The sequence below is a fragment of the Acomys russatus genome, chromosome 29 (genome assembly GCF_903995435.1).
Source record: "Acomys russatus chromosome 29, mAcoRus1.1, whole genome shotgun sequence".
Taxonomy (NCBI): Eukaryota; Metazoa; Chordata; class Mammalia; order Rodentia; family Muridae; genus Acomys; species Acomys russatus.
The window spans coordinates 35,283,964-35,311,497 of NC_067165.1; the positions used below are offsets into that span (position 1 = coordinate 35,283,964).

The window sequence follows — 27,534 nt, forward strand, 5'->3', positions numbered from 1 at the left end:
AATAGGCTAGGCTCACAGTAGACTCTGTGGCTGGGTGCCTAGGTCCTCAGAAGATACAGAAGTGACCACAGAAGGGTGAGGCCGGGTCCCTACAGTCCCAGACACACATGCAGAGCTGAGCCCTGCCATCCAGTTTTTTGTTTGTTTGTTTGTTTGTTTTGTTTTGTTTTTTTAAGACAGGGTCTCTTGTAGCAGAGGCTGGATTTGAACTCCTCATCTTCCTCCTTTGCACCTCCCAAACGAGAGATGACAGGTCTGCATCACCACACCTGGCCTCACTCTACCCAGACAGAATTTAAAGTGTTGGGGCCTCCATAGCAGGCAAGGAGCCAGCTAACTTAGAGCTGGTGCTGGTGGCAGTGGTGACTGCGGTCCTGTGGCAGCTTAGGGCTTTGTGACAGCTTCCCTGTATAAGGGCCGGCCAGCCACACAGCATTCCTGATGACTCCTCTGGTTTTGGCAAAGCGGGGCCTGGGGGCTCACCTGCACACGTACAGCTCCAGAGGAGGCTGGGTGTTGGGGGTCATGATCCAGGGGGCCACTCGAAAGGTCACGCTGTCTGTGAAGAGTGACACCTCGGAGAGGGGCTAGGGGAGAGGAATGTTCAGTGGCTTTGTGGGTTCCTAGCTGCCCTCTGTCCCCCACACCCCTCCCTTGACACAGCCCTCAAGTTGTACCTACCTCTGTGTCCACCAGGTTGATGCTGAGAGAGACCAGCCCTGAGAAATTGGCGTCAGGGAAGGTAAGCCCCTCCACGTAAAACCGGATGTCCTTCTCGCCAGGACGCCGCTCCACCTCATAGGACTGATGACGGGGTCCTAGGACCTGTTTGTAGTTGGAGACGGAGGTCCCACCTAAGGAGAACAGGGTCAGGCCGATGTGGGGACAGGGTCAGGGCTGACAGAACGGAAAGACAGAAAACCTGTGGCTGGGTTCTTGGCCAGAAACATCTCTGGGGAGCTCTGCTTGAGTTCTGTTTTAGCCCTACAATGCTGAAGCTGTGTGACCTTGGCTCAACGCCTCAACCTCTCTGAGCCTCAGGTGAACTGTATGTCAAGGTGAACAGAGAAAAGCATCTGGCCCAAAAGGTGATGATGATCCAAATGTCTGTCCATTTTGGCGCTTATAAACAAGTTATGCCAAGTAAGGAACATCCGTAGATGAATGATTATACACCCACAAGAAGCAAGGAAGTGACGGTGCCGTACCACACAATGGATGAATCTCATTTGTGGTGGCAGCCGATGGGAGTGGCTTCGGGTAAGGCTGGGTTTTATTTTAGGTGATTGAATATACCACCACTGAGCTGCTCCCCGGTCCCCTAAAATTGCAGCTTCTGGTTAGTGAATTCTACCAGTTCAGTCAGGATTTGAAGCTAGGACCTGGGCCCCAGTCTCTGAGGCCCCTAACCCTCCCTGGCTGCTTGGGAGGAGCCACAGACAGCAAGAGTTTGGGGCAGGCAGCCTGGCTTGAGGCGCTAATAAGTTATGTGGGGTCGGGGAGGGACCCTAGGAAACCTGGCTTGGAACTCTCACTCTACCAATTGTGGCTGTGTGACAGTGACTGTGGGTCTCGGCTTCAGTTTCTCCCTCTGTGCAATGGGACCAGTAGTCGGGTCCCAGGCTTGGCTCTCATGCTGTTCCCTAAGGGAGCAGCCATACAAGCCACAGTGAGTTTCCAAAAGGTGAGAGAGAGAGATAAAGAGAGAGAGAGCGCTGTGGAAGGAAGGCAGATGTGACAGGCCACCACTACTCACCCCGGGCACAGAAGACTCTCAGTCTTCTGGAATCAGGCAAAGACACCTTCAAGACCAGCTTGTGGTTCTCAAAGAGTGCATCAGGGCCACCGCAGCTCAGCACCATTGGGGACATGTCCTGCAGGTCTGGGAGAGTGGCTCCTGAGACAAATGCCCCCAACCAAGGAGGTCCCTTCTTTCCCTCCCTCCTCCTCTTCCATGCTTCCATCACTCACCCTCCAGGGACCTCAAATGGCTGTCGTGCAGGTCCTCCCCGGACCCATGGTTGACGTCTCTGTCACAGTTTACCAACAATATGGCCCCGGAGCCCCCGGAGCCCCAGCGCCATGTTTTCTGTGATACATGGGAAGGCTTGGGTTAGTCAAGCCTAGGGATTCTGGGAAGGGGACTAGGCATGGCCTGGGTTGGCTCTGTGTTTAGCTTACAAGCTTTTAGATTCTGGCTTCTCTTAAAGATTTCAAGAGGGACCATGGACATGAGGAACAGAACGTTTAATAAGGCTCAGACCCAGTAATAGCCATCCATGTGCCCAAGACCCACTCTGATCTCCATGAGGAAGGCACTCCCATCCCAGAAGTCTCCTGGGCTTGACATTCATGAGGGTCCTGCAGGTCCTTCCAGGCTGAGCACCAACCTGCCTGCCTCTGGGTCACTGCTGTCCCCAATACCCTATACCTTTTCTCCATTTTGCAAGAAAGCAAACAGAAACTCTGGCAGGAAACCCTTAGGCGGCACAATTAATTCCCAAACCCAGAACACTCTGGGGCCAACCTCCCAGGTCCCAGGTTTGCTTCCATGGCACTCTGTGAGGCACATTTTTTTTAAAAAAAGATTTATTTATTTATTTATTACATATACAGTGTTCTGCCTGCATGTACACCTGCACACCAGAAGAGGGCACCAGATCTCATGATAGATGGTTGTGAGCCACCATGTGGTTTCTGGGAACTGAACTCAGGACCTCTGGAAGAGCAGACGGTGCTCTTAACCACTGAGCCATCTCTCCAGCCCCCAATGGGGCACATTCTTGCCCACACTTCTGAGTGGACACCACCTTGTGCTGGGGGCTCAAGACATGGTTTCACTGTAGCCCTCAGCTATAACACCCTAAAAAAAAAAAAAAAAAAAAAAAAAAAACGCTTTGTGCAGCAAATAACCCAGACAGCCATTCCGGTGTCCTGTCACACCCTGTCTACAAAGCCTTGAGATCCAGGCTGCCTCTGAGTCTTTCCCTATAAACTGTGCCTCCTGCTCCTGTGTGAGCTTCTTCTACACCTCTCATTCTCCTCATTCATTCTTTGTGGCCTAGCTGGAGCTGACACCCCCTCTACTGGCTGTTCAACAACCTTCCATGAAACACCTGGCCATGTGCAGAGGTCCAGATGCAACACCCCCCCCTCCCCCGAACAGAAACCGCAGCAAGCAGAATAAGACAGACCGGAAAGGGTGTCTCCCAACAATCACACAGCATGTCTGTCACACAGCCTAAGCCACTGCTCACTTGAGCCAGTTTGGCCATCCTTCCACGGATAGAACAGATCTTGGAACTGGCCGCTCTTCTAGAAGGAGGGCTGTCTTGCTGCCAAGATCACCCAGGTCTCTGCCTGTCAGCGTCACACTCTTGAGGTATCCAGGGTCTCACCTTGTCACCCGAGCCTTTCTTCACCTTGCCTGTGCGGCCTGTGTCGACGTCAAGGGACACATCTGCAAAGGGAAGACAGGTCACCTGTCTCTGTCATGGTAGCCCAGCCAGCTTGCTTCCCACCCCAGCTGATAAAGACCCCAAAAGCTCAGCTCCAGAGGCTTGACATTCAGAAGCCCATGTACTAGCTCTGGGGCTCCGGCTAGAGTGACACTGGTAGTTCTGGTGTTGGAGGGACACAAGTCACTGGCTTGGCCATGTGCATTGGGTGACTATGTCTTGGTGACCCTAGATTTCTATGTCAAATACAGGGAGCCCTTAACTGTAGCCACTGGGGGCCTATGATCAGGATCTGTGGTCCTCAGAGGAGGCTGCCATGGGCTCTGGGGTGAAAGAGGCACATGGGTCTTTATGGTTCTAGGTTGGGTTTCAGGGACACGTGGGACTTCCATGAGGAAGCCATTGTGGCCCCTGGATGCCAATGTGGATGTGGTCCTAAGCATGGCTGGGTCTTATTCCTTAGGTCCCAGAGAAATTTGGTGTTCCCAGGAGGCAGAAGGGAGAGGCGGCTGGCTCAGGCCTTCCCCTCCAAGGCTCCACAACCTTCAGTCACCTTCACCACACTCCGATAGCTGCTGTTTCCACAGCCGGGCAGAGAAGCAGGACTCACCAACAGCAGTGAGGAATAGCACGCTATGGCCCAGGGCACCAGCCTCTTGTGACTCGAAATATGACACTTTCACCTGGGAGAAAAAGTCAACCCTCAGAGAAGGCATGGCAGAGAACAAAGAGGCCACTTCTATAGCTCTATTTTTGAGGCTAAGGGCTCCAGGCCCAGGGTGGAGGCAAAGCTTTTTTAGCAGTTGCAACCTGGGGTACTGTTCCAAGGCCTGAGAATTTTGAGGAGAAAGGACGGCTACAAAGTGGGATATGGTGACCCCAGGGAATTCTGGGATATGAGAGGGACAGACAGAGAGAAGGCCACTGTCCCTACTGGCCTAGGCAGCTTGACCTTCCTTGGCACCACTCATTCCTTTTGACTTTCCTTTTCATCGTTCATACAGAGGGAATGACCACCCTGGTCCCACAGTCACAGTGAGTGTCCGGACTTTTGCCAAAGGCCAGACTCCCACCCCTACCCTACTTGCCTCGTGTGACAGGATTCCTCCTGGGAAACGTTGTCACTGGCCCTGTCACCAGTCATGTGCAGAGCTGCACACAGGCCCTAGCTCGCCTCATCCCCGAGGAAGCACTGGGCCAGCAGTTGAGGGAACACTGGGTGGGGGAAGACACCAGGGCCAGCAGGGAGGTGTCAATGTCCAGCTGGGAACTGTCAGTCAGAGGTGGCTTTGCTGGCTAGATGTGGAGGCTTGCGTGGGTGTGCTGGGGGCCTGCACGGGTACATCTGAGTGTGGCCATGGAATCCTGCTTGGGGATCACAGAGGTTTGGGGGGGGGGCGGAGAGCTGGAGGGAGCAAGATAACTGTGTGGATCTGAAGGGTGAGCAGGTCGGTACCGTGAGCTGGCTGGTGTTGGGGTGGGCAAGGTGGGCTGTGGGGCTATGGGTCTGGGTCTCTGTAGAGAATGTGTGAGATGATGACGGGACGTGCCCAGACACTGAGTGGTACTTACCTTGATGTCATTTAAGTTCTTACTGGCTGTGTCTGCCACCGCCACCACATCCACATTGGCATCCAGGGGCCAGTGGGCCCGGCCTGCAGGCTCCGGCACCCGAACAGGGTCATATACCATGTAGGTCTTCACCTCAGAGCTCCCAGACACCCCAAAGGTCTTGGCACCCTTGGGCACATCACTGTGGAAAGGGAGAGAGGAAGAGATTAAAGGTCTCAGAGAGTGGCCAGGTGAGGGAGAGGCTGGGCGTGTCAGTTGTTTTAGAGGCATCCCTTACCAGTGGGGCTGGGGGGGGGGGGCGGCCCTGCTTCCAAGCCACATGGTCCTTCCTGCTGATGCAGGAAGACACCCAGTTGTCCCGCCTCAGGACCTTTATACAGCCAGATGTGCCCCCCACCCCAGCCCCGCATGCACAGTCACAAGACTCGCATCCCCTGATTTTAATGCTCTGTTTAAATACCCCCTTTACAATAATCCCCTTCAGGTGGTTAGGGTTAATTGTCCACTTGACAGTACCTAGACTGATCTGTGAGTCTGGGCCTTAGAGCTTGCCTAAGGGGGATTGTCTCCATCACATTAGTTGATACGGCGGGTTAGTGAGATGGCTTAGCAGGTGAAGGTGCTTGATGCCAAAGCCTGATGGTTTTTTTGAGACAGGGTTTCTCTGTGTAGCCTTGGCTGTCCTGGACTCATTCTGTAGACCAGGTTGGCCTTGAACTCACAGAGATCCATCTGCCGCTGCCTCCCCCAGTGCTGGGATTACAGGCGTGTACCACTGCGCCCAGCTTACACAAATATGTCTTTGTTTGTTTTCTTTTTCTTTTCTTTTCTTTTTGTTTTTGTTTTTTGTTTTCTTTCCCAAGACAGGGTTTCTCTGTGTAGCCTGGACTATCCTGGACTCGCTTTGTAGACCAAGCTAGCCTCGAACTCACAGCAATCCGTCTGCCTCTGCCTCCCAAGTGCTGGGATTATAGGCGTGTGCCACCACCACCCGGCCTCAAACTCACAGAGATCTGCCTGCCTCTACCTCCTGAGTTGCTGGGATTAAAGACATGTCTTTTAACATAACATATTGGTTGATGTGGGAAGACCCATCTTAGTTATCAGTGCGGCTGTTTCCTTGCCAGGAACTCCTGGACTGTACAGGGGAGGGGGAGGGCTGAGTAGCAGTGTGTGTTCATGGCTCTCTTCTGACTCTGGACATACGGGGCTAGCTCCTTCAAGCCCTTGTTGCCTTGACTTCCCCTATGATTGGTTGCACCTTGAACTTTGACCCCAGTAAACCCCTCCCTCTTTAGGTGATTCACTAGCCATGTTGTTTTATCACAGTGTTGGGAAAAGGCCCACCCTCATCCCTCCCGCTAAGGCCAGTCACCTTCTGCCTTTCCCTGCCTTATCAACAGTGCGTGTCACTGTCCCACTGTCCTGCTAGCTCAGTTCCAGAGGGCAGCCAGTTTTGCCTAGTTTCCTACTAGACCCTCAGCAGATGTGTGAGAAGGAAGGAATGGATTTCCACCTTCTGCCAGCCCTCAGGCGTCCCTCAGGCCCATCTGCCCTGCGGTGGGGCAACAGTGCCCACTGATGTGGGTCCCACAAAGCATCTTCTCTCTGTCTGCCTGACACCCCATATTCTGCTGGAGCCCCAGGTCTCTTGGTTCTGGAGAGACAGGGAGCTGTCAACCTGCCAGGGCCCCTCAGCTGCTGGACCACTTGCTTGGGGTCCTTTCGCAGCCACAGCTTTAGCTGGGGCAGACTTGGGCTATGGGGCACCCAGATTCAAGCAGGGTCCTGTTCTGGGGAGATGTGCTTTCCATCACTTTGACAAACGCAAGCTCACTAGGCAGGTAATGCAAAGCCTTCCTTTCACTCTTTCCTGGCCCCTGAGAATCACATCCAAGCACACCTCTGGAAAAGACCCTCCCACAGCCCCCTTCATAGTTACCCTGTGCCCACCGTGTAACTGTCTTCATTGACCATAGCGATGATGGCCACAATTCTGTCACACTCTGTGGCTCACCACAGGCCCACTCTACTGATAGGGCGGACACATAGGGGGAGGACCAGAGCACCATAAGCCCCCACCCCCTTGATCCTCAGAGCTCCCATTAGTCTGTACACCCATTGCCATGGCAACCACACGCATCCCATTCGCTCTCCTTCTCCCAGGTGTCCGCATCTTTTGATTTAGAGTCCCACTGACCGGTGGGGACCCACCTGTCCCCACAGTGGCCATGTCCTTCTGAAGCCTTATCCCCATGGCTGCCTCCTGCCATTCTGCTCACATGGCTTGGGGCCCCAGGTGCTCCTTCTTCCTCACCGGCCTTGAACTCACTCTTCAAGGATGACCTTGAATTCCTGAGCCTCCAGCCTTTGAAGTGAATTGTTCAGATATCAGCGTGTACAAGACCCCTTCCCTTCCTGTCAGCTGTCACTCTGACCTTGCCCCTGGACAGTACCAGCTCTGAACCACCTATAGTCTACTGTCCCCAGGTTTTATTTATTTATTTATTTATTTATTTATTTATTTATTTATTTATTTTCATTTTTCCAGACAAGGTTTCTCTGTGTAGCCTTGGCTGTCCTAGACTCGCTTTGTAGACCAGGCTGGCCTCGAACTCACAGAGATCTACCTGCCTCTGCCTCCCAAGTGCTGGAATTAAAGGTGTGTGCCACCACACCTGGCTTGCTCCCAGGCTTTATTTGTCATCAGTGGCACTAGTACCCTTGACATCTCCTAACTTGCTTCCAATGCGGTTGCCTGCACCTGACCTCAGACCTCTGTCTGGGGTAAATCCCAGACACTGTGTCATTACTAAGAACCAACCGGCTGTGATCTGCCCTTCCAACACCCACAGGGACCTCTTCTGAATCCCAGCACTCCCATGCCAGGTCCCAATCCCCTGGGCCGTCTGCACCTGGCCCTCTCAGCCTTCAAAGCTTTGATCCCTGGGTGTATCTGGCTCAGCTTTGCCTATGCCGGCTGCTTGGCAACTCCGGCAGCTGCCAAGGCCAAGGCCCCACTCAACTTCTGAGCTGTGTACTAGAGACAATGGGTTGTCAGGATCTGGGGATGCTGACCTTGAGAATGACCTTTGACACTGCCTGACTGTTGAGCTTTCTTCCCCCACCCCCTCTGGAAACTATTGCCACTTTCACCTTCTCCTTCTCCCTGAGGGCAGATCGTCTGTACTCTATCACACTTAGCTCCATCTCAAGCCTGTCCCTGGATTGGACAAGGGGTGTCATCTGGTTCCCTACCTTCCCTTCTCGTTCATACCCAACTAATGTAGACTGCAGATGTCACCCGCTTTGATAATCACTGCTCCCCTCCTTCTCACCCACCTACTGGGCAGCTCCTACAATGTTCCCTCCGCCCCCCCCCCCGTACCCCATGGCCTCTGGAACACCCCCACCTCCAGGCCTCGGCCCTCCCTTCCCTTCTGAGCCTACTAGAGACCTTTATCTCTGAGCCATCCCTAGAGACCTTTATCTCTGAGCCATCCCTAGAGACCTTTATCTCTGAGCCATCCCTAGAGACCTTTATCTCTGAGCCATCCCTAGAGACCTTTATCTCTGAGCCATCCCTAGAGACCTTTATCTCTCTTTCTTCAAACACCATCCTCAGGGGGCTGTGAGCTCCCGGGGTGCTTTCCTTGCTTCCCGCCACCCCCCTGCACCCCTCCACCCCGACCCCAGCCTCACCAATGTATCCTTCGCTGCCCCACCCCCAGGCTCTGGTGTAACAACTTTCTGGGGGCACTTATATGTATACATATTTATACTATTCATCAACATAAACAAGGTATACGCTACAGTCGCGCCACAGTTTGTCACTCCTTATTGGCGAGTGCCTTGTAAAGTCTAGAGAACCCATTCCCACTGTTTCCTTGAGGTAAGGAGAAGCCTCCTTGGAGTGTGACCTCTGGTCCCTTGGTTTTTCTCCACAGAGCCACAACCAGGCCCTGTGAAGGCTCAGGGGTGGGGGTGGGGGTTGAGGCGGGGGTGGGGGTGGGGGAAATGTTGTAAAGTGTGCTATGATTGGTGGTTGCTGTTGTCAATCTTCTCCATTTATACCGCCTGCCCTGGCCTAGCACCACTGCCCCCTTCTTCCTCTGCAGCCTGCAACACTGGGGTCCCCGAAAGTCAGCCTGTGTGCTGGAGGGCAGCTTCACCAGACTGACTGGTGTCTGGGGGGGGGCCAGCCTGCACAGAGTGGAGGCCACCAGAGCCTAGAAAGCCTTAAAGAACACCAATGGGGTCATGAGGGTGGAGCTGCAAGACAAAGGCTAAGCCCCACCCACTGCCACCCACCCCACCCCCCCTGAGTCGGCCTGCACACTCAGTCAAGGTGCACCTGCCTGCCTGCCTTCTGGGGACATCTGTCTGAACTGCTGGAGGCGGGGAAGTTGGGGGGGTTCACGCATCTCATTTAGCGAAGTTTGTGATACTCTTGACCTCATCTCTACTTCATTCACAGCAACCCTCTCAGGCGGGCGTTTCTGTCTCTATTTCATAGGTGAATTCATCTATTTTTCTCAGAGAGGTGAACCTCCCTCAGGTCACACAGCAGGGAGCCGCAGTTATCCCCCATCTCTCCTGTGGGCTGATGTTATAGGGAGCATATCCCGCTAAAAGGAGGGACAAGATCACGCAAAAGGATATAGGAAGGACATGGAAATGGCGAAGTTTCCCTGCAAGCTCCTCAGAGGGTTTCCTTGTGAGCAAGCCTTGGGGACCAAGCAGGAAAACCACCGTACCTGTCTCTGTCCCCAACCACCCACCTGATCCTCTCTAGGTCTGTACAGGCCAGAGCATGGTGACTGTGACTTTCTGGTTCCGAGAACAGTGAGCATATACTCTGGGTCACAGTCCGCCCCCCCCCCATCCACCCTCCCATCCTCCTACCCACCTATCTCCTGCCCTCCTACTCCCCCATGCCCCCACACCCCCAACCCCGCCTCACCTTGGCCAGACTCATCCTGGACCATCCTGCCCCATCAGGACCAGACTCAGCCTGAGCACTCCCCACACCTTTTCCTACAGTTACAAAGCATTTTCTTCCACTAGGCTGCAGACCTCCACCTAAAAGCTCTGCAGCTAGGAAGCCTGCCTCCTGGTCTCAGGAGGAGGAGGAAAATGACCTCTGTGCCACCTACCCACGCTTGGGCATCGCCAGTACCTGGGGCAGGAGCTGGGTAGGCAAGGCTTGTGAGAGGCCTGTGCTGGGCAGTAGTGGCCCTGCAGGAACAGGATGCACATGCTGTCTCAGGCACTAAAACAGGGAAGGCCACAGGTCCAGGTGGCTAGGAGCTGAAGACTGGTGGAAGGTCAGACAGTGTCACCACTGACAGTCTCCCAGGATGACCTGGTCCCCAAACTCTCTGACCCTGAGAGCCAGTGGTACTCCTTTTTGGGCTGCTCGAGGCTCAACATGAACACCCTTGTTGCTCTGCGTGGTACAGGCACCACAGGACACAGTAAAGCATGGCACCTGGAAGAGACACCGTGGTCCCTGCTCTGCTCTCTGACTATTTAAGCCAGCCACTTGCAGAACAGGGGTAACACCTGAGTTTACAGAGTAGAGAGGAAACCCCAAGAAGTCACATAGAGGGCTACACAGCACAGAAATGAGATTCAAGCCTAGAGCATGCCCACTGGCCTGTCCCCACTCCTCATACAGACAGACCCTGCAGCAAACAGAGTTCCCAGAGATCAGGATCTCCTGCGGCAGAGCTTACAGAATCTGGAATCAGGCAAGCATGGGTTCAAATCCCAGCCCCGGCAGTTGCCAGCTTTATGACTTCAGAAAGTCTCTCAATCTCTCTGTGTCTTAGTTTCTTTGCAACACAGAGACCATCGCCTTCTCTGCCTTGCAAGCTCGCTGTGGGAGTTCACAGGCCCATCGTGCGAAGCACTTTCCCTAGGTTCCATGGCCACTGCTGCTAAGAAAGGATCTGAGATGTGTGGACGGGTGAGCACCACACAAGAGGAGAGTCAGAGACCCATGGAGGAGAATGCTGCTGTGACTCCTTCACTCTCAGAAGACCAAGGTCCCAGACTAGGTGTGTCTCCCCACAAACTAGCATTTACAGGGTGCTGATGCCTAAGACGCTCGCATGCAGGACACAGAGGTAAGGGGATTAGGAGTTCAAGGCTAGCCTGGATTATGTAGCAAGAACCACTTAAAATAAATAAGCAAATAAAACCAGGGACTGGGGAGACAGCTCCATTGGTAAATCCTTGCAACTATGAGCCCCAGAATTCAATGTCCAAAACTCATTATCAAAAACCTCAGCTCTGCATCAGCCAGCCTGAGGACCTCCACCTGAATGAATCTCTCAAGCCTCTAGGCAGCTTTGTAACTGCCCTGGAGCCTCTCCCAAGTCTTGGACCAAGTAAAAAGAAAGCCTTTTGAAACAGAAAAAAAAAAAAATCTGCATTTCTGCATTAGCCGGGTGTGGTGGCACATGCCCTTAATCCCAGCACTTGGGAGGCAGAGGCAGGTGGATCGCTGTGAGTTCGAGGCCAGCCTGGTCTACAAAGCAAGACCAGGACAGCCAAGGCTACACAGAGAAACCCTGTCTCGAAAAACAAAAACAACAACAACAACAATCTGCATTAGGGGCTGGAGAGATGGCTCAGCGGTTAAGAGCACTGACTGCTCTTCCAAAGGTCCTGAGTTCAATTCCCAGAAACGACACGGTGGCTTACAACCATCTATAATGAGATCTGGTACCTTCTTCTGGTGTGCAGATGTACACGCAGGCAGACATTGTATACATAATAAATAAATCTTTAAAAAAAAAAATCTGCATTAGCCGGGCGGTGTTGGTGCATGCCTTTAATCCCAGCACTCGGGAGGCAGAGGCAGGCAGATCTCTGTGAGTTTGAGGCAAGCCTGGTCTACAAAGTGAGTCCAGGACAGCCAGGGTTACACAGAGAAATCCTGTCCCGAAAAACCAAAAAACAAAAACAACAACAACAAAAAAACCCCAAAGAAAACCCAAAAAACCCAAACCCAAACCAAACCAAACAAAAAACCCAACTGGATGTGAGCTAGGCGCAGTGACATACGCTTGTAACCCCAGCACTCAGGGAAGCAGAGGCAGGTGGATTGCTGTGAATTCAAGGCCAGCCTGGTCTACAAAGCAAGTTCAGGACAATTAAGGCTATACAGAGAAACCTTGTCTTGAAAAAACAAACAAACAAAACCAGCCAAACAAAAACAAAACAAACAAACAAACAAACAAAAAACTGGATGTGGGCTGGAGAGATGGCTTAGTGGTTAAGAGTGCTTACTGCTCTTGCAGAGGACCTGGGTTCAATTCCCAGCACCCACTAAGCAGCTCACAACTGCCTGTAACTCCAGTTCCAGCAGACCTGATGCCCTCTTCTGATCTTCTTGGGTCCTGCATGCATGTAGTGTATACACACACACACACACACACACACACACACACACACACACACACACCACTACTTCCCTTATCACTCATAAGAATAAAAATAAAATAAATTCAAAACCTGCATGTGGTAACTTATACACCCAGGAGCCGGCAGGGAGATCCCTAGAGATCACTGGCCAGAGTCAATTCTAATTAAGGAAATACATCTAAGATTATTCTCTGGCCTCCACACGCACATGCACATACAGGGATACACACACACACACACACACACACACACACACACACACACATACACAGAGCATCCAGTATGCTGTCTCTCAGTGAGTCCCCACAGCAGGCACAAGCCAGGTGGACTCAGTGCAGCAGAGCTCAGAAAAGCAGGGGTGAGTGTGTGCTGAGTGACAAGGCAGGGGTGTAAGCAGGTTGCTCTTCAACCAGATTTGGGGTGGGGGACACTCAGCGGGAAGGTGCCACTCCAATGCCAGCCAGCCTGTATGCTCTCCCTCTGTTCCCCTTTAGCTGTTTGTAGCTGGCAGGGGTCAAGAAGAGCTGTGGCTGTCCCGGCACCATATGTACACATTTCCCTAAGGCCTGCACCACATGGGCGTGGCTGTGACCTCTCCTTCCCAGAGATAGAGATCGGTGGATCACAGGCAACACCCTGTCATTGCTCAGTGTAGGCTGCCTGGCAAGCCCAGGAGGACGGATGGCCCAAGACAGGCAGCCTCCCCACAGTGGATACAGGGGCTCAAATGGCAGCTGTTTATGCCCTATTCTTCATAGCACAGGAAAACTGGAGCCTGAGACCAAAGCGCCCCAAGAGAAAAGGCCCTGATTTAAAGTCAGTGCAATGAGTCATATTTCCCCTTGCCAAAGTAGACCTGAGAGGCCTGTGGGTGATGAAATTCCTCATTAGCAAAATGGGAGACCTAAGGATGCCGACTGTACAGGCGCACAATAGGTGACGTCACCCCCACTCAGCTAGCCTGAGAGAAAGCGAGCTCAGAGGGCCTAAGTGATTGGCTCAAGGTCATCACATAGCCCGTAAGGACCAGTAAGACCCCCCCCAGCTATCCTGTTCTGAGAAGCCACTAGATTGGCTACCTCTGGGTGCTTTGTCCTATCTGTGCAGCCCGGCAAGTGTTGGTTGGAGTGGGGGAGGGGAGAGTTTAGCCTTCCTATCTCCTCACTAAGTCCAGAGGTTGGGCCCCCACACACATCCATGACCTGAACACCTGGCTCACAGCATGCCTGCCCCTCTGCAGAGTCCCCTGTGGGGTTAGTGACCTACCTTCTCTCCAGCCCAGATAATACTGTGCCAGAGACCTAAGCCAGGGACATTTTGGTAGGATGTATGTCCCCAAAGGGCTCACTGGAAGCAATTTGCTAGTAGTGTTTCAAGTGTTGAACTCTAACACAGAATGACTGTGGTCCTGCTTCTGGGGCCCAGGGTGCACTTGGATGCCTGAAGGAGAGATAAACCTGTTTTTTTATGATCCCAAGTATGGGATTGGCATGGTCTTGTGAGAGAACAGGTGAGGTTAATCCACTAGAAGACCAACCACTTTGTGTGGGAGCTTGATTGTTGCCAGCTGAAAAGATCCCATGAACAGACTGTGGGAGGAGATACCTAAGTGAGCCCAGAACTGGAGGCGAGGTTTTTGGAGACTTCAGATAGTTTTGGCTGTTCATCGCTGCACTTTGGAGATGCTCCTAGAGAGAACTGCTCGAGGGAAGGTTTAGGGGCCCCAGCTCCTGCTGAGGTTCCAGGTTCTGGTTACTTCAGGTTCCAGCAGAAGAAATCTTGCTAATTACACCGGAGAATCATTCCTCGGAACTGATATCCTTACGGTTTTGCTATTGTGTCCAATAATCCTCTTTTACTATTATTTTGGTTAGTCGGGTTATAAGTCATGTACGCTCGGTTAATAAGTTATAATAAAATATACTGGATAAGAAAATTGAGCCTACAGATGCCCAAATAGAGATCTGTCTCTTCTTTAAGGCTAAGTTTGTCCATGTCCACAGGCCCCAGCTTTCTCAGTGCCAGCCCCAGGCTTGAGTGGTATTGCCTAGCAGCTTTGCTTTGGCCTTTCCCTCTTGGAGCTGGCTTCCATCCCTGTCCCCTCCAAATGTGCAGGGTCCTCCTCCAGCTTGTGAATCTCCCCAGCCCACACATCCTGGGGAGCAGGACCACAGGTGGAAGGCACACCCACCAGGAGGATGCTGAGAACCCAAGAGGAGAGGACCCAAGGAACAAGTTACAGACCAGAACCCAAGTGACAGGAAGAAGAGGCCTGGGGGTGCCAGAGAGATGGACCCCCGCCCAGGCAGCTCAGAACAGTAGGTGGCAGCTGGCACTGAGGGACTGTGTTTGTGGAACCGAAGGATCAGAACCCGGTCTTCCATTTTGGCGGCACTGGGGATTGAACCAGGGCCTCCCGAACACTAGGCACATGCTCCGCTACTGAGCTATCTGTGCCCCACCCCCCAACCAAGTCTCTATTTACTTTTAATTTTGAGACAGGGTCTCCTTCTGTTGTCCAAACTAGCCTTGGATTTACGGTCCTCCTGCCTCAGTCCCCTGTGGGGTTAAGTGGTAGAATGACAGGTTGTCCCCACGTCCTGACCGATGCCAACACTTTATGCTGTGAGGATGCCCACTGTCCACTCACTGTCCCACATCTGATAGCCCTCAGGCCACCAGGGAACCCAAACAGGACTTCCTCTTGCTGGCCTCATATAGTCTGGGCACGTCACCTCCAAATAAGGGCACTCTTCCTTCTGTAGGTATCCAAGGACAACAGGCTGGAGTGGTGAGAGAGGGCGCCCAGCCTGGTCCTAGAGGCGCCTGCAGCCTGTCAGTCCCTCGAATTAGGATCTCTTCAATCCTATAATTACGTCCCTGGCAACCCAGCCCAGCTCTGCCTCCCAGTGCTCCAGTGAGCGCTGAAAGCCCTCATCTATTCCCAGCCAGACACACTGCGGGTCATTGCTGGTTCTGGAACTCAGGAAGCCCAGGAGATGCTCAGGCCTGGTCCTTCCTATAGCTCATCAGAGATGCTCATGGAGGCCCATGTTCCTGCATCCCAAATCCCAGAGCTGAAGATCCTATTTTGCTTTGTGGAAAGGGAAGTGAGAGTGTTGATGTAGCCCACTGGAGTGAGTGCGTCAGGGTGCTGAAGTAGCCTACTAGGAATAGGAATCAAGGTGGTGAGATAGCCCACTGCAGGATAGGCATCAGAGTACTGAGATAGCCCATGAAGACACTGGGGTAAGGGTGCTGAGATAGCCCAGTGGGGGACAATCTACAGCACCTGCTGAGTCTGGTTACCCCATGACACACAATTAACCCCACATAGCAACATTTTTCTTTCCAGATAGCCAGACCATGTGTCCCCTGGGGGGTTAACCACTTCCTTTGATGTCACCTTATGCACCCACCATCACCTGCAGGCTCAAACTCTGGGCAGCTCAGGTGACTGGCACACCTCATACTTGGGGGGCCTTCCCCAGTCTTATCAGCAAGCAAGACCAGTTCTGAGCCCCTTGGTTGGCCTCAGCTGGAGCCAGTCACCAAGCAAAGGGGCGGGGGAGCCCCAAGTTCATCACTCATCATCAACTGTGGCCTGGAACCAACCCAGCCCCTGGGGGAACCTCAGGCTCCTAGAAGCCTATCCAAGGTACCTTTCGCCACCGCCACTGCCTTCTGGTCCTCCTCATGTCACAAAGCAAACTCCTGTCCCCCCCGCCCCCCGCCAGTAAACTCTGGGTAGCTGTGTGGCTGGTCACCACTCAGGGTAGAGAGTGATACCTCAGTCCCTCCAAAAGCCAGTTCAAGGGACACCTCATCCAAGGCTGCTCCCTCTGTTTTTATCTAGGCTGGCAACACTGAAGGGTTCTAAAGGCTTGGTGTTCCTACCACATTCCCTGTGCTGTCTTTGTCCCCTCCTGCCTCTGAGGAGCAATTGGAAGAACAGATGTTGGGGGGAGGGGTGCCTACAACTGGCACAGCCCATCAGTCACCTACCATGGAAAGGGTTCTGCATATGTGTGTCTCATTTACCCCCAGCCCACGATGATGGTACTATTGCACTCCCACTGACTCCCAGAGACAGAGCCAGGCTCACAGACGTGCAGTGGCAGGCCCAAGGTCACACAGCCAGGGACCTACAGGACCAAGAAGACATACTAGCTGCTTACGTGACCCCCACACCTTAGAGGGTACCCTCTTCATCCAATCAGCATTCAGAGCTCAGGGCAGCGAAGAGCCAAGGACTCTGTAGGTAAGCTCCCTGCCTAGCACAGTACTGTGTTTCTAGGACCATAAGACATCCCCAGTTTTTAGAGCAGTGAAACAAGAAAAACAATAAAAACAGCAATCGGACCATAAGGCACGCCCTAATTCTCCTCCCACACACACTTCTGGTGGCGGGGAAGTGTGTCTTCTGGTCTGAAAAATACGGTAACACGAGGCTGAGGTTTGAAAGAACCTCTCAGAACAACCTTGTTCCTTGGTGAGAGCAGGGCCTTGGAACCAGGCATGTGGGACCCTTAGGCTCTCCTTCCTTGACATCGGTGTCAAATCAGAACGGCCAGATCCACACTGGTCTCAGGTGACCTTCAGCTAAACTGGAGGCTAAAGGACACTGTTCATGCCACCACTAAAAAAAATTTTTTTTGGAGGAGGGGGGGCACTGGTCCTAGGGTAGAGCACTTGCCTAGGATGGGTAAGGCCCTGGGAAGTACCAAAACATTCTCTCTCTCTGGTTTCTTTCCCTCTCCCTTCTCCTGACTCTCTCCCTCCCTCTGCTCAGTGGACTTGGTATTCATTAAATCTAGAATTCTATGCTGAGTGGGCAGGAATGGCTATGATCCCACCAGCCACATAGGTCTGATGAATCTAGCCTGACCTCTGGTCCCCAGCAGTAGGTAGTCAAGTCCTGGCCTCTAGAGCTCACATCTGTTCCTCTCATCCCTGTCACCGGGGGCCCTACACCACTACTTGGAAAGAAGACAGTAAACATCAGTGGGGTTCAGGCAGGCAGCAGGTACAGCATTCCCCAACCTGGCTGGACAAGCACAGGGAATGAACCCCAAGGGTGACCTGAGTTCAGATGGTGCCTGGGAACCCCCAGCCCTCAGATCACTAGGTAAGACACCCCACCTAGAGCTCCACAGGCCCCAGAAATCACCACAGACAACTTTCCCAGTGACCAGGTAAACAACAGAGGCTGCACCAGGTCCCTACATCCCTCTTCAAGCAGAGCCACAACTGGGAAGATTGGGGTCAACAGGGGAAACTGATGCCATGGCTATCCTATTTAGATGTCACTATCACCACTATCACAACCACCATCATGGCTGCTGTGACAGTCACCATCACCATCGTCACCACCATCATCATCATCATCACCATCATCATCTCTTGCCAGCTGGAGTCCCAGGCTTTGCTCCAGAATTGTTTCTTAGATTAAGTCATTGAGTTATCCCTTGGCCACTCCCTCTTAATCCCAGTCACTCTGGTTGTCCCTGGCTGGCCTCCAAGGGTCAAGATGTCACATGCACACCCCTAACCGCAGAGAGGTGGAAAATTGGCAAGACTCGGAGGGAGGAAGGGGGCAGAGCCCAACCCTCTTCGCTGGCTCAAGCCCTAGTTCCTTCTACTGCTCCATTTGAAGACTGGCATGTAGAGCCCAAACAGATCTTGGTCCCAGGACTCAGGGTCATCTTCTGAGGACACTCTCACCCAGAGATTGGACCCAATGCCCTGCCCACAGTGCACCTGAGCAGACCCTAGTCCCTTCCTTCCTGAGCTCTGAAGCCAGCTCCACCTTCACTGATGTACAAACCTCATCCTGCCAGCATCCTCTTTTGCCTGAGGATCCCCCACTCCTAACCTAAGCACAGGAAAGCGTCCCAGATCGTACCTGTAGACATCCACCAGCGTCTCCACGCCTGCCACACACACAGCATGAGTGGGCTTCTTCAGAGACAGCCGTACAGCTCGCCGTGGGGCCATTCTGTGCCCAGATCTCAGCCTCCTGGTCGGGTCAGCTTGGGTGCCCAGCAGCCACAAGCCCCGGCTGCCTCCCAGGCTCCCCAGCTTTTCTTGGGGACACCCGGCTGCCGGGTAGGAGCGTGAGTTCTGATGGGCTGTTGCTCTCTCTCCTCCCTTTTAATTTCACCTTGCAACCTGGGGAGCCTGCCTGAGCCTAGTCCCCACCTCCTGGCACCACGCCCAGTCACCTAAGTCACGGGCTGTCAATCTAGCAGGCAGGGAGGGAGGTGTCTAAAGCTCTCTGGGGATGTGAAGAAGGCCTGAGAATAGTGGGGTTCAGGAAACTCAGGGGGACACTAGCCTTCTCACTTGTAGATGCTCAGTGCCTCAGCCTACCTAGTGATAGCCTTTCTGAGGGCTCGCACCAGAGGTACCAGCTAAACAACTCGTAGATTTGGTCCAATCCAGTCTTCAGGGTCAGCTCAGTGGATGAGCATTGTATAGTTCAAATCCAGGCCCTGACACTCAGAGCCACTGAGGGCAAACAGACATTTAAGCTTCCCTGGACTCAGATGCACGCACACACATGTGTGTGTGTGTGTATGTGTGTGTGTGTGTGTGTGTGACAGTTCCTGTAACAGGGACCTCATCTGTGGGGTGACAGTTCAGGGCAATGGACAAGAGTTAGCCTGGTCTAAAGACGTGTTGGCGGCTATTCAGGTGTCTGAGCACATTGCTAGTGAGTGGCAGAGCTGCCTGCACACAAATCCACCATATGGTGAGGTGATGCCTTGGTGCCCAGACTTCAGAGGGTACAAGTCAGTGGGTAATCACCTCTGACCAGCCACGGGGTGGGAGGGACTTGACCAGAGTCCCAAAGTGTTAGGTTCAGATGCCCTGCCATCTCTTCACATACATGTCTTGTTGTTGTTTTTCAAGACAAGGTTTCTCTGTGTAACAGACCTGGCTGTCCTGGAACTCACTTTGTAGACCAGGCTGGCCTTGAACTCAGAGCTCTGCCTGCCTCTGCCTCCCAAATGCTGGGATTAAAGGCATGGGCCAGCACCTCCCAGCTCACTTACTTGTTTTTCATTCCCACAGTGGCCCTGTGAGGAAGGTCGGCATTGTGGAGAATGGAGGCTTTCTCAGGTCTTGTACCCAGCCTTCTCATAAGCAAACAGCAAAGCTAGGAGCTAGTGTACTGTCCTGAACATTGTTTTCTTCTTCTTTTTTTCTTGTTTTGGTTTTTCAAGACAGGGTTTCTCTGTGTAGCCTTGGCTGTCCTGGACTCGCTTTGTAGACCAGGCTGGCCTTGAACCCACAGCGATTCACCTGCTTCTGCCTCCCGAGTGCTGGGATTAAAGGCGTGCGCCACCACCACCCAGCTGAACATTGTTTTCTTTTTCTTTTCTTCGTCTTTTTTTTTTTTTTTTTTAAGATTTATTTGTTTATTATTATGTACACAGTGCTCTGCCTGCATGTACACCGGCAGGCCAGAAGAGGGCATCAGATCACATTACAGATGGTTGTGAACCGCCATGTGGTTGCTGGGAATTGAACTCAGGACCTTTGGAAGAGCAGGCAGCACTCTTAACCACTGAGCCATCTCTCCAGCCCCCGGAACATGGTTTTCTTATTTGAGGAAATGTATTTCTTTAAACTTGAAGATGACCTATGGGGAATCATGAAGAAAATAAGTTACACAGAGCATGTTCCTGTTAATTTTGATGCAGATTCTTCTGATTACGTATGTTACCTGTGAGCATGAGAGAGACATGCGCACAGACATGAAGACTATTGAAACGGTTTTATCATTTTCCTTCCTTCCTTCCAATCACATAAAACTGGGTGTCACGGCCGTGAACGTCTGCAGTGGCAACAGGAGTTCAAGACCATCCCGGGCTGTATAGTGGGTTTAAGGCTGGACTTTCAACAAGAAAGGGAGGGAGGGAGGGAGGATGTAGAAAATCTCCTCTGGTCTGAGCTCACGAGGCAGGTTCTGACTGTGTGGAGTGACGGTCCCCGGGAGGGCCTGTGCCCACACAGGTGCTGCTGAGCTCCTGCACTCGGCCCCCTGGGAGAAGCAGAGCCGTCCAGGTGCCTTGCTCTGAGGGCTTGATGGTCTAGGAAACAGACACCTCCCAGAGCCAAGAGAGAGGCACGTGACATTAGAGGGTTGCAGGCTCACTGTCCTCTGGGCAGAGGTGACAGACAGCCTTGGTCCTGAATGTCAGTGGAGAAAGGACTGGGACTCTGTTCATGTCTTGAAGACAATGCAGGAGATGACACCAGCAGACGAACTGGAAGTGGCATAGGGGGAAGAATGTAAGGGTGGCCACTGTGTTGTTTGGGGCCCGGGGAACTAAAAGGAGGGCATCTTGGTTAGATGGATGGAGAAGGCTGGGGGTTGGGTCCAGGGCTTGGCTATTCCATTGCAAACATGAAGAGGCTGCCAGACTGCAGATTGGAGAGGGTGGGTAACATGTCCCTTCGTGATGAGGATCAGGGTCTGGAGCCACAGGGCATGCCTCCCAAGCAGCAAACACAACCAAGAATCTCCTGTCCTGCCCTGAGGGTGGGGTGGGGTGGGGTGGGGTGGGGGAACAGACAGACAGCAAAGACAGGCAGGGGATACTCATTCCCTGCGGGAGGCCTGCCTGTCAGCCCAAGGTAGGCTCCTGTCCCAGGAACTGCTAGCCTAGTTAGGAAGCCAAGAAACAAAGAAAAAAAAAAAAAAAAAAAAAACCGCCATAAACTTTTATTTGACTCCTCTTTCTAGAATGATCCTTGCCAGGGCAGCTACCCAGGAACTATGGAACTAAGAGATTCTTCCAGGATGCCCTGCTGAACAAGCCAGAGATACGGCAGCGGGGGGGGGGGGGGGGGGGGGGGTCTGACCTCCGCAACCTATTTCCCCACCTGCTTTGTCACTAGCTTTGTGGGATGCTGAGTATTGGTCTTGGTGCTGGGAAGCCAGACTAACAAGACCCTGCCCTGCTGGGACACAGACAGCATCAAACTGTACACACAGTGACAGCCAGGCAGCAAGTGAAAAGGGAGGGGAATTTTTTTTTTAAGATTTATTTATTTATTTATTTACTTATTATTTATACAGTATTCTGCCCCCATGTGTGCATGCAAGCCAGAAGAGGGTACCAGCTCTCATTATAGATGGTTGTGAGCCACCATGTGGTTGCTGGGAATTGAACTCAGGACCTTCAGAAGACCAGACAGTGCTCTTAACCTCTGAGCCATCTCTCCAGCCCAGGGAGGGGAACTTTATACGGAGGGTGGGAGGGTGGTGGTCAGAGGAGGCTTGGCTATAGAAATGACTCGGGAATAAGTCAGAAAAACAACAACAACAACAACACACACACACACACACACACACACTGTCTTAGTAAGTTCCACGATGTTGCTAAGTTCAGAGAATATGATACCAGCCCCTATAGGGCCCCAGCTCCCAGCTCCCAGCTCCCATGTGTGGAACTAGATCAGAATTCTCACCCAGGATACCTTTCAGGGGTCAGACAGGCTGTTCAAAGGAGAGGAGTTGCCAGAAGTGATATGATAGGGCTAGGTGGCAACTGTGGCCCAGGGACACAGACTGCATGAGCTGACTACAGTAGTTATTCCCTAAGAACAAACCCCAATACACTACAGGCAGACATGGTGTGGGTTCAAGGGAAGGATAGGGTTAAATATGTTTCAGGAAGTCAATGGATGTCTGTGAGGTTAGGTACCTTGCCAAGCCCAGCCTTGGCTTCTTCCAGCCTGAGGATCACACCCCTGCTTGTGTTTGGACTTACCCAGGGCAGCCTGCAGGAAAAGGCATCTGTAGAGTCCCTAGCTCCAGACCCTCCCCTCTTCCCCCTCGTTCCCTGCCCTCCCTGGAGCCGCAGGGACAGTTGCACCTGCTTCCTTCCAAGCTACCTTTGCTCTGGAAAGGCCCTCTGATGGACCATGGTCTCTGGGATCATTTTCCAGTCAGCTTAGTCAAAGCTTGAAGGGAGCAATGACTTTACCCAAGGTGACATGGGAGAAATCCCAGGAAGCTGAGTCAGGACCCAGCAGGTTCATTCACTCCCTCTCTCCCTCCCTCCCTCATTCATCCGGGGGAACTTGCTATTTATAGCACAGAGTTCCAGACAGTGGGTGAGCATTCTCAACTCTTGTCAGGGTCTCCAGGTACCCCCTAACCACTTTCTGTGCCACTGCCATCCAAGGCGGGATTCAGGACCTGCTGGTAGACTGCAGAGTGTCCTCGGGTGCTCTGACTCTCCAGTCATGAGAAAGCAGTGTACCCACCAATTCCCTCAGAGCAGGGACCCATTACAGGCCAGTAGCTGTAATGGCTGGAAGGGGTAAGGGTCACCAGCCATGTGACTCTGTCAGCCCTCTTCCCACAGAGGGGAAACCCCAGGCCCAGCACTCTGCTGACGGACACCTGAGGCCATGGGACAGTATGAGCAGGGCTAAATGATACCTTTGCTGGGGTTAGGTCAGGCTTGGGCACCAGCTGAGCAGGCACGAGGCTGCTGACCTCAGGGGCTTAGGATCAAGAGTACCACCCCACAGGTGGCCAACTCAGCGATCTCAGATCAATCAGCCTCATCCTGGCCACACTTGGCCTCCACATCTCTAAAAATGGTGCTTAAGGAACACTTGGGCTGCATCCTCAGGCTCACCTTCTCTGCACTCTAAGCAGTCGCCTTCCAGCCCATTTTCTCTGCCTTCCAGGTTCTCTTGGTCATAGGCCTTCCCCTACACACACACACACACACACACACACACACACACACACACCCGTCCATCACCATCACTCTGACATGGATACCACTATCTCTTTGTGGAGACCTCTGCAGCTCCTGGCATCCCAGACCCTGGCTTGCTATTGTCCAATCATGTCATTCCTCCACTGAAAGCCTCCTGTGTAGCCTCAGATGTGAGTCAGTTGGTAGAATGCTCGCCCACCATGCCTGAAGTCCGAGGTTCAATCCCCAGCACCAGTTAAACAGGCCATGACAGTACACACCTGTAATCCCAGCATCCAGGAGGTAGAGGCAGGAAGATCAGGAGTTCAAGGTCATCCTCAGCTACATAGGGAGTTTGAGGCCAGCCTGGACTACATGAGAATCTATCTTAACAAAATGAACAAACATTTTTAAAAAATCCTTCCCTAGCTCCCCAAACCCCCAGGATGGAGAAGGTGGCTGAATGGGGAAGCAGAGAGACTTTGGGGCCGGGCCCTTCTGTTCTACCCTGGGCTTGGCCAAGCCAGGGTCCTGAACACAAGACTGGACTTCTCCATGGCTCCTCATCTTCTAAATTTCCCTGTTTCCTAATTCCCAAAATCTTCAATAATGTACAAGTTTAGAAACACACAAGTAGTGGCTAGCTTATTGCTGACGCTTGGGAAATTGGGAAATACAAGCATGACCTGGTATTCAAGGCCCCCAAGACTAGTCCCTTCAATGACCCTCCTGACTGGGTACTGATCTAAATCTCTCTGGGCCTTCCTGAAGTTAGGGACCTGCTTGCTGACCTGAGGTTTCTATGAGTTTCATGCCTTCTGGTCCCCAGAGCCTCCCCTACCCCACTTCTGTTTCTCAGCCCTTCACACATCCCAGAAGAGACTCAACGCACCCACTACCTTGGTGTGTGTGCTGCCTGGCTTTAGTGTCAACCTGGCACAAGCTGGAGTCATCAGAGAGGAAAGGGCCTCAGTTGAGGAAATCCTCCATGGGATCCAGCTGTAAGGCATTTTCTCAATTAGTGATCAGTGTTGGGGAAGGGACCAGCCCATGGTAGGTGGTGCCACACCTGGGCTGGTGGTCCTGGCTTCTATAAGAAAGCAGGCTGAGCAAGCCATGAGGAGCAAGCCAGTAAGCAGCATCCTTCCATGGCCTCTGCATCAGCTCCTGCCTCCAGGTTCCTGCCCTGCTTGAGTTCCTGTCCTTACACTTCAGTGATGAACAGTGATGTGGAAGTGTGAGCCAAATAAATCCTTTCCTCCACAACTTGCTTTTGGGTCCTGGTGTTTTGTCACAGCAATAGAAACCTTAACTAAGACTGAGAACACACCCACGAGGGCTCCCCCCAAGTGAGGACATTAAGTCATACACACACACACACACACACACACAGAGAGAGAGAGAGAGACAGAGAGACAGAGAGACAGAGAGAGACAGAGAGAGAGAGAGACAGAGAGAGACAGAGAGAGGCAGAGGCAGAATGAATTAGTTATAGAGTCTATCTGTATGGTAGATTTAGGAATGAGTTCCCTAGTAGACCAGGAAAAAGAGAAAGTAGCATGGACTTTGTGAATCATGGTACTCACAAGGTAAAACTAAGCCAGCTGAGGCAGAGAGCCCAGCTCCTCCTGACCTGGACAACTGACTCTGGGTGGGGTTTAATAAATGGGTCAAAGGTAGAACCATATGATTGATGGAGCTGTCCAATTGCATCTGCCCTGACCCCCAGGCTTATAGACACACACTCTGCCTTTGTTAAGTCTTCTCCATGAGAGTTTTTGTTTTAAGCAAACTCCTGGGTAAGGAGAATATGGCAGAGACCCTGGAGAGTCTCTCCTGAGGCTGGCTCTTCCCTGAAGCTGGTCTGGGCTTCAGGGACACTCTCTGAAACATTAGCCCAGGTCTTGCACCTCCCACTGCCTAGCTCAGCTGGACCGTCATTCCGAGTCACACGGCCTCTTCTGGGCATCCCTGCATCTCTCCTACACAAGGCTTCCGGTCTCACCTGGCCCTTCCGGGGAACCTACCCACCTGCCTCACGGGCCACATGGACACAGAGGGCTGTGTGACTTGATACAAATCACACAGCAAGGAAGCTGGACATGTGGTTCTTGCCTAGGGCAAGGGCACTTGCCTAGGATACATGAAGCCCTGGGTTCCCTCTGAGGCATTTGGTACACTAGGTTCCACGGGGAATTCCGTGGGAGTGGGGGTGGCTCTGCCTGCTGGGGACTTCCCATGGAGGTCTGGGCTCTTGTCATCCTGAGAGACTCGTCTGTGTCTACATCGCCAGGACAAATCCACGAGAGCTTTGCCCATGTTATCAACCTCTCCTGCTGGGCGGTGGTGGCACACGCCTTTAATCCCAGCACTCGGGAGGCAGAGGCAGGTGGATCGCTGTGAGTTCGAGGCCAGCCTGGTCTACAGAGCGAACCCAGGACAGTCAAGGCTACACAGAGAAACCCTGTCTTGAAAAACAAAACAAAACAAAACAAAAAAGACCCAACAATCAACCGCTCCTGATCGGCTCATTGGGCCCATTAACATTATCAACTGTTCGGGATTAGCTAGATTGGGTTAGATAAACTCAGAACACTCACTCTGAGTGTAGGTGTCACTCCTCCCTGAGCTGGAGTCCCAGATGGAGTAAAAAGGAGAGAGGGGGAGCTGACTGAGTCTCACACAGATGCTCCATGACAGCTGCCTCACATTTTGGCTGCCATGCCCACCCTGCCATGGTGGAATGCACCCTCAAAGTGTGAGCTGAAATAAAGCTGGCCTCTCCTTCCTTCCTTCCTTCCCTTTTAATTTATTTTGTTTTGTCTTTTGAGACAGGGTTTCTCTGTGTAGCCTTGGCCATCCTAGAACTCACTCTGTAGACCAGGCTGGCCTTGAACTCAGAGATCCATCTGACCTCTGCTTCCTGAGTGCTGGGATTAAAGATGTGCAGTGCCACCACCCAGTTGAGCCTCTCTTTCTTTTGTTTTTGTTTTTTTGTTTTTTTGAGACAAGGTTTCTCTGTGTTAGCCTTGCCTATCCTGGACTCACTTTGTAGACCAGGCTGGCCTCGAACTCACAGCGATCCGCCTGCCTCTGCCTCCCAAGTGTTGGGATTAAAGGTGTGTGCCACCCCACCCAGATGAGCCTCTCTTTCTTAAGCGGCTTCTTGTTAAGTATTTGGCCAAGGCAACAAGGAGAGTGACGATGTCCACGGGTGATCACATTGTCTTTTATTCCATCCCAACCATAATTACTAATATCAACTACTCTCAAATCCCAGGTCACACTTCAGGTAGTGATATCCAGGCTACAGAATGGCCAGGGTTCAGGAAGCTTCAGGGTTCAGACAGCAGAGCCTCTCCAGATGAGAGATCTAACAACCTGGGCACAAGGCTGTCAATGCTGCCTGGGCGGCAACTCAGATGTCAGTCTAAAGAGGGCCCTGTGTCACACATGTCCCCGTCAAGGATCCATCCCACCTGATCTGAAGCTGCCAAGGAACAGAGACTACGAGGGAGTTTTCTTCTCAAGTGATGGTTTTCCTGGGAGGTGGCTGCCTGAATGAGGGGCTGGCATGCAAGGCCACATGGCAGTCTTGCCATGTTTCTTTCATGATAGCCCTAGTGTGAGGGGTGGCACCGGGCCCATGGACAAGCCCTCGTGCCTGGCGTTTCTGTGTGATTTTGATGAGCTCACAGGTGCTGTTTATTGGCCTAGATAAACCATTTATCACTTTGTAGCTCCTGGTGTGCTGGCAGATGGCGGCTGTTTGCCCAGGTAAACAAGGCGGAACCCTTCCACCTTCCACCTTGGCACTTGCACTCAGTGTGGAGTAGCTCAGTTCTGAACCGCTGCTTTGTAAACCGTGATAACCGAGAATGAAATCAGCCTGGAATCCACCACAGTGTAACCCAGAGCCCATTGCTCTCACCGGTGTCCACCTAGGCAGGACAGTGACTCCCCAAGTCCCCAGTGCACAGAGGGTCCCGCTGCCCTCTTCCAGAGCTACTGACCACCTATCCAGCGGGTATTTCTTGGGCACCTGCCTTGAGCCAGACAAGAAGTTGATGAGAGCTGGTGACAGCCTGCTTTCAGAGTATGAGGGTGTCCCATGGGGGCCTTGGGTATAAATACTGGTACATTTCTGTGTGTGTGTGTGTGTGTGTGGTGTTTGTATGCACACGTGTAAGTACCTATGAAGGGCGGGGGCTGATGTCAGCTGTCTTCCTCAGTCATTCTCTGACTTTTTTGTTTTGTTTTTTGTTTGTTTGTTTGTTTGTTTTTTGAGACAGGGTTTCTCTGTGTAGCCTTGGCTGTCCTGGACTCACTCTGTAGACCAG

General features: G+C 52.5%; 1 protein-coding gene across 1 annotated transcript in view; it reads right to left on the reverse strand.

Moving 5' to 3' along the window:
• Positions 1 to 18,603, reverse strand: part of Padi1 (peptidyl arginine deiminase 1) — a 30,299-nt gene extending 11,696 nt beyond the window's left edge. Inside the window, exons 1-8 of the mRNA XM_051171312.1 lie at positions 18,370 to 18,603; positions 5,031 to 5,211; positions 4,069 to 4,141; positions 3,399 to 3,460; positions 1,972 to 2,089; positions 1,757 to 1,882; positions 682 to 854; positions 484 to 587 (exon numbers count right to left, since the gene is read on the reverse strand). Of these exons, the coding sequence (XP_051027269.1) occupies positions 484 to 587; positions 682 to 854; positions 1,757 to 1,882; positions 1,972 to 2,089; positions 3,399 to 3,460; positions 4,069 to 4,141; positions 5,031 to 5,211; positions 18,370 to 18,461 (929 nt within the window). The 5' untranslated portion in view covers positions 18,462 to 18,603. The remainder of the gene's footprint in view (positions 1 to 483; positions 588 to 681; positions 855 to 1,756; positions 1,883 to 1,971; positions 2,090 to 3,398; positions 3,461 to 4,068; positions 4,142 to 5,030; positions 5,212 to 18,369) is intronic.
• Positions 18,604 to 27,534: the final 8,931 nt, after the last annotated feature.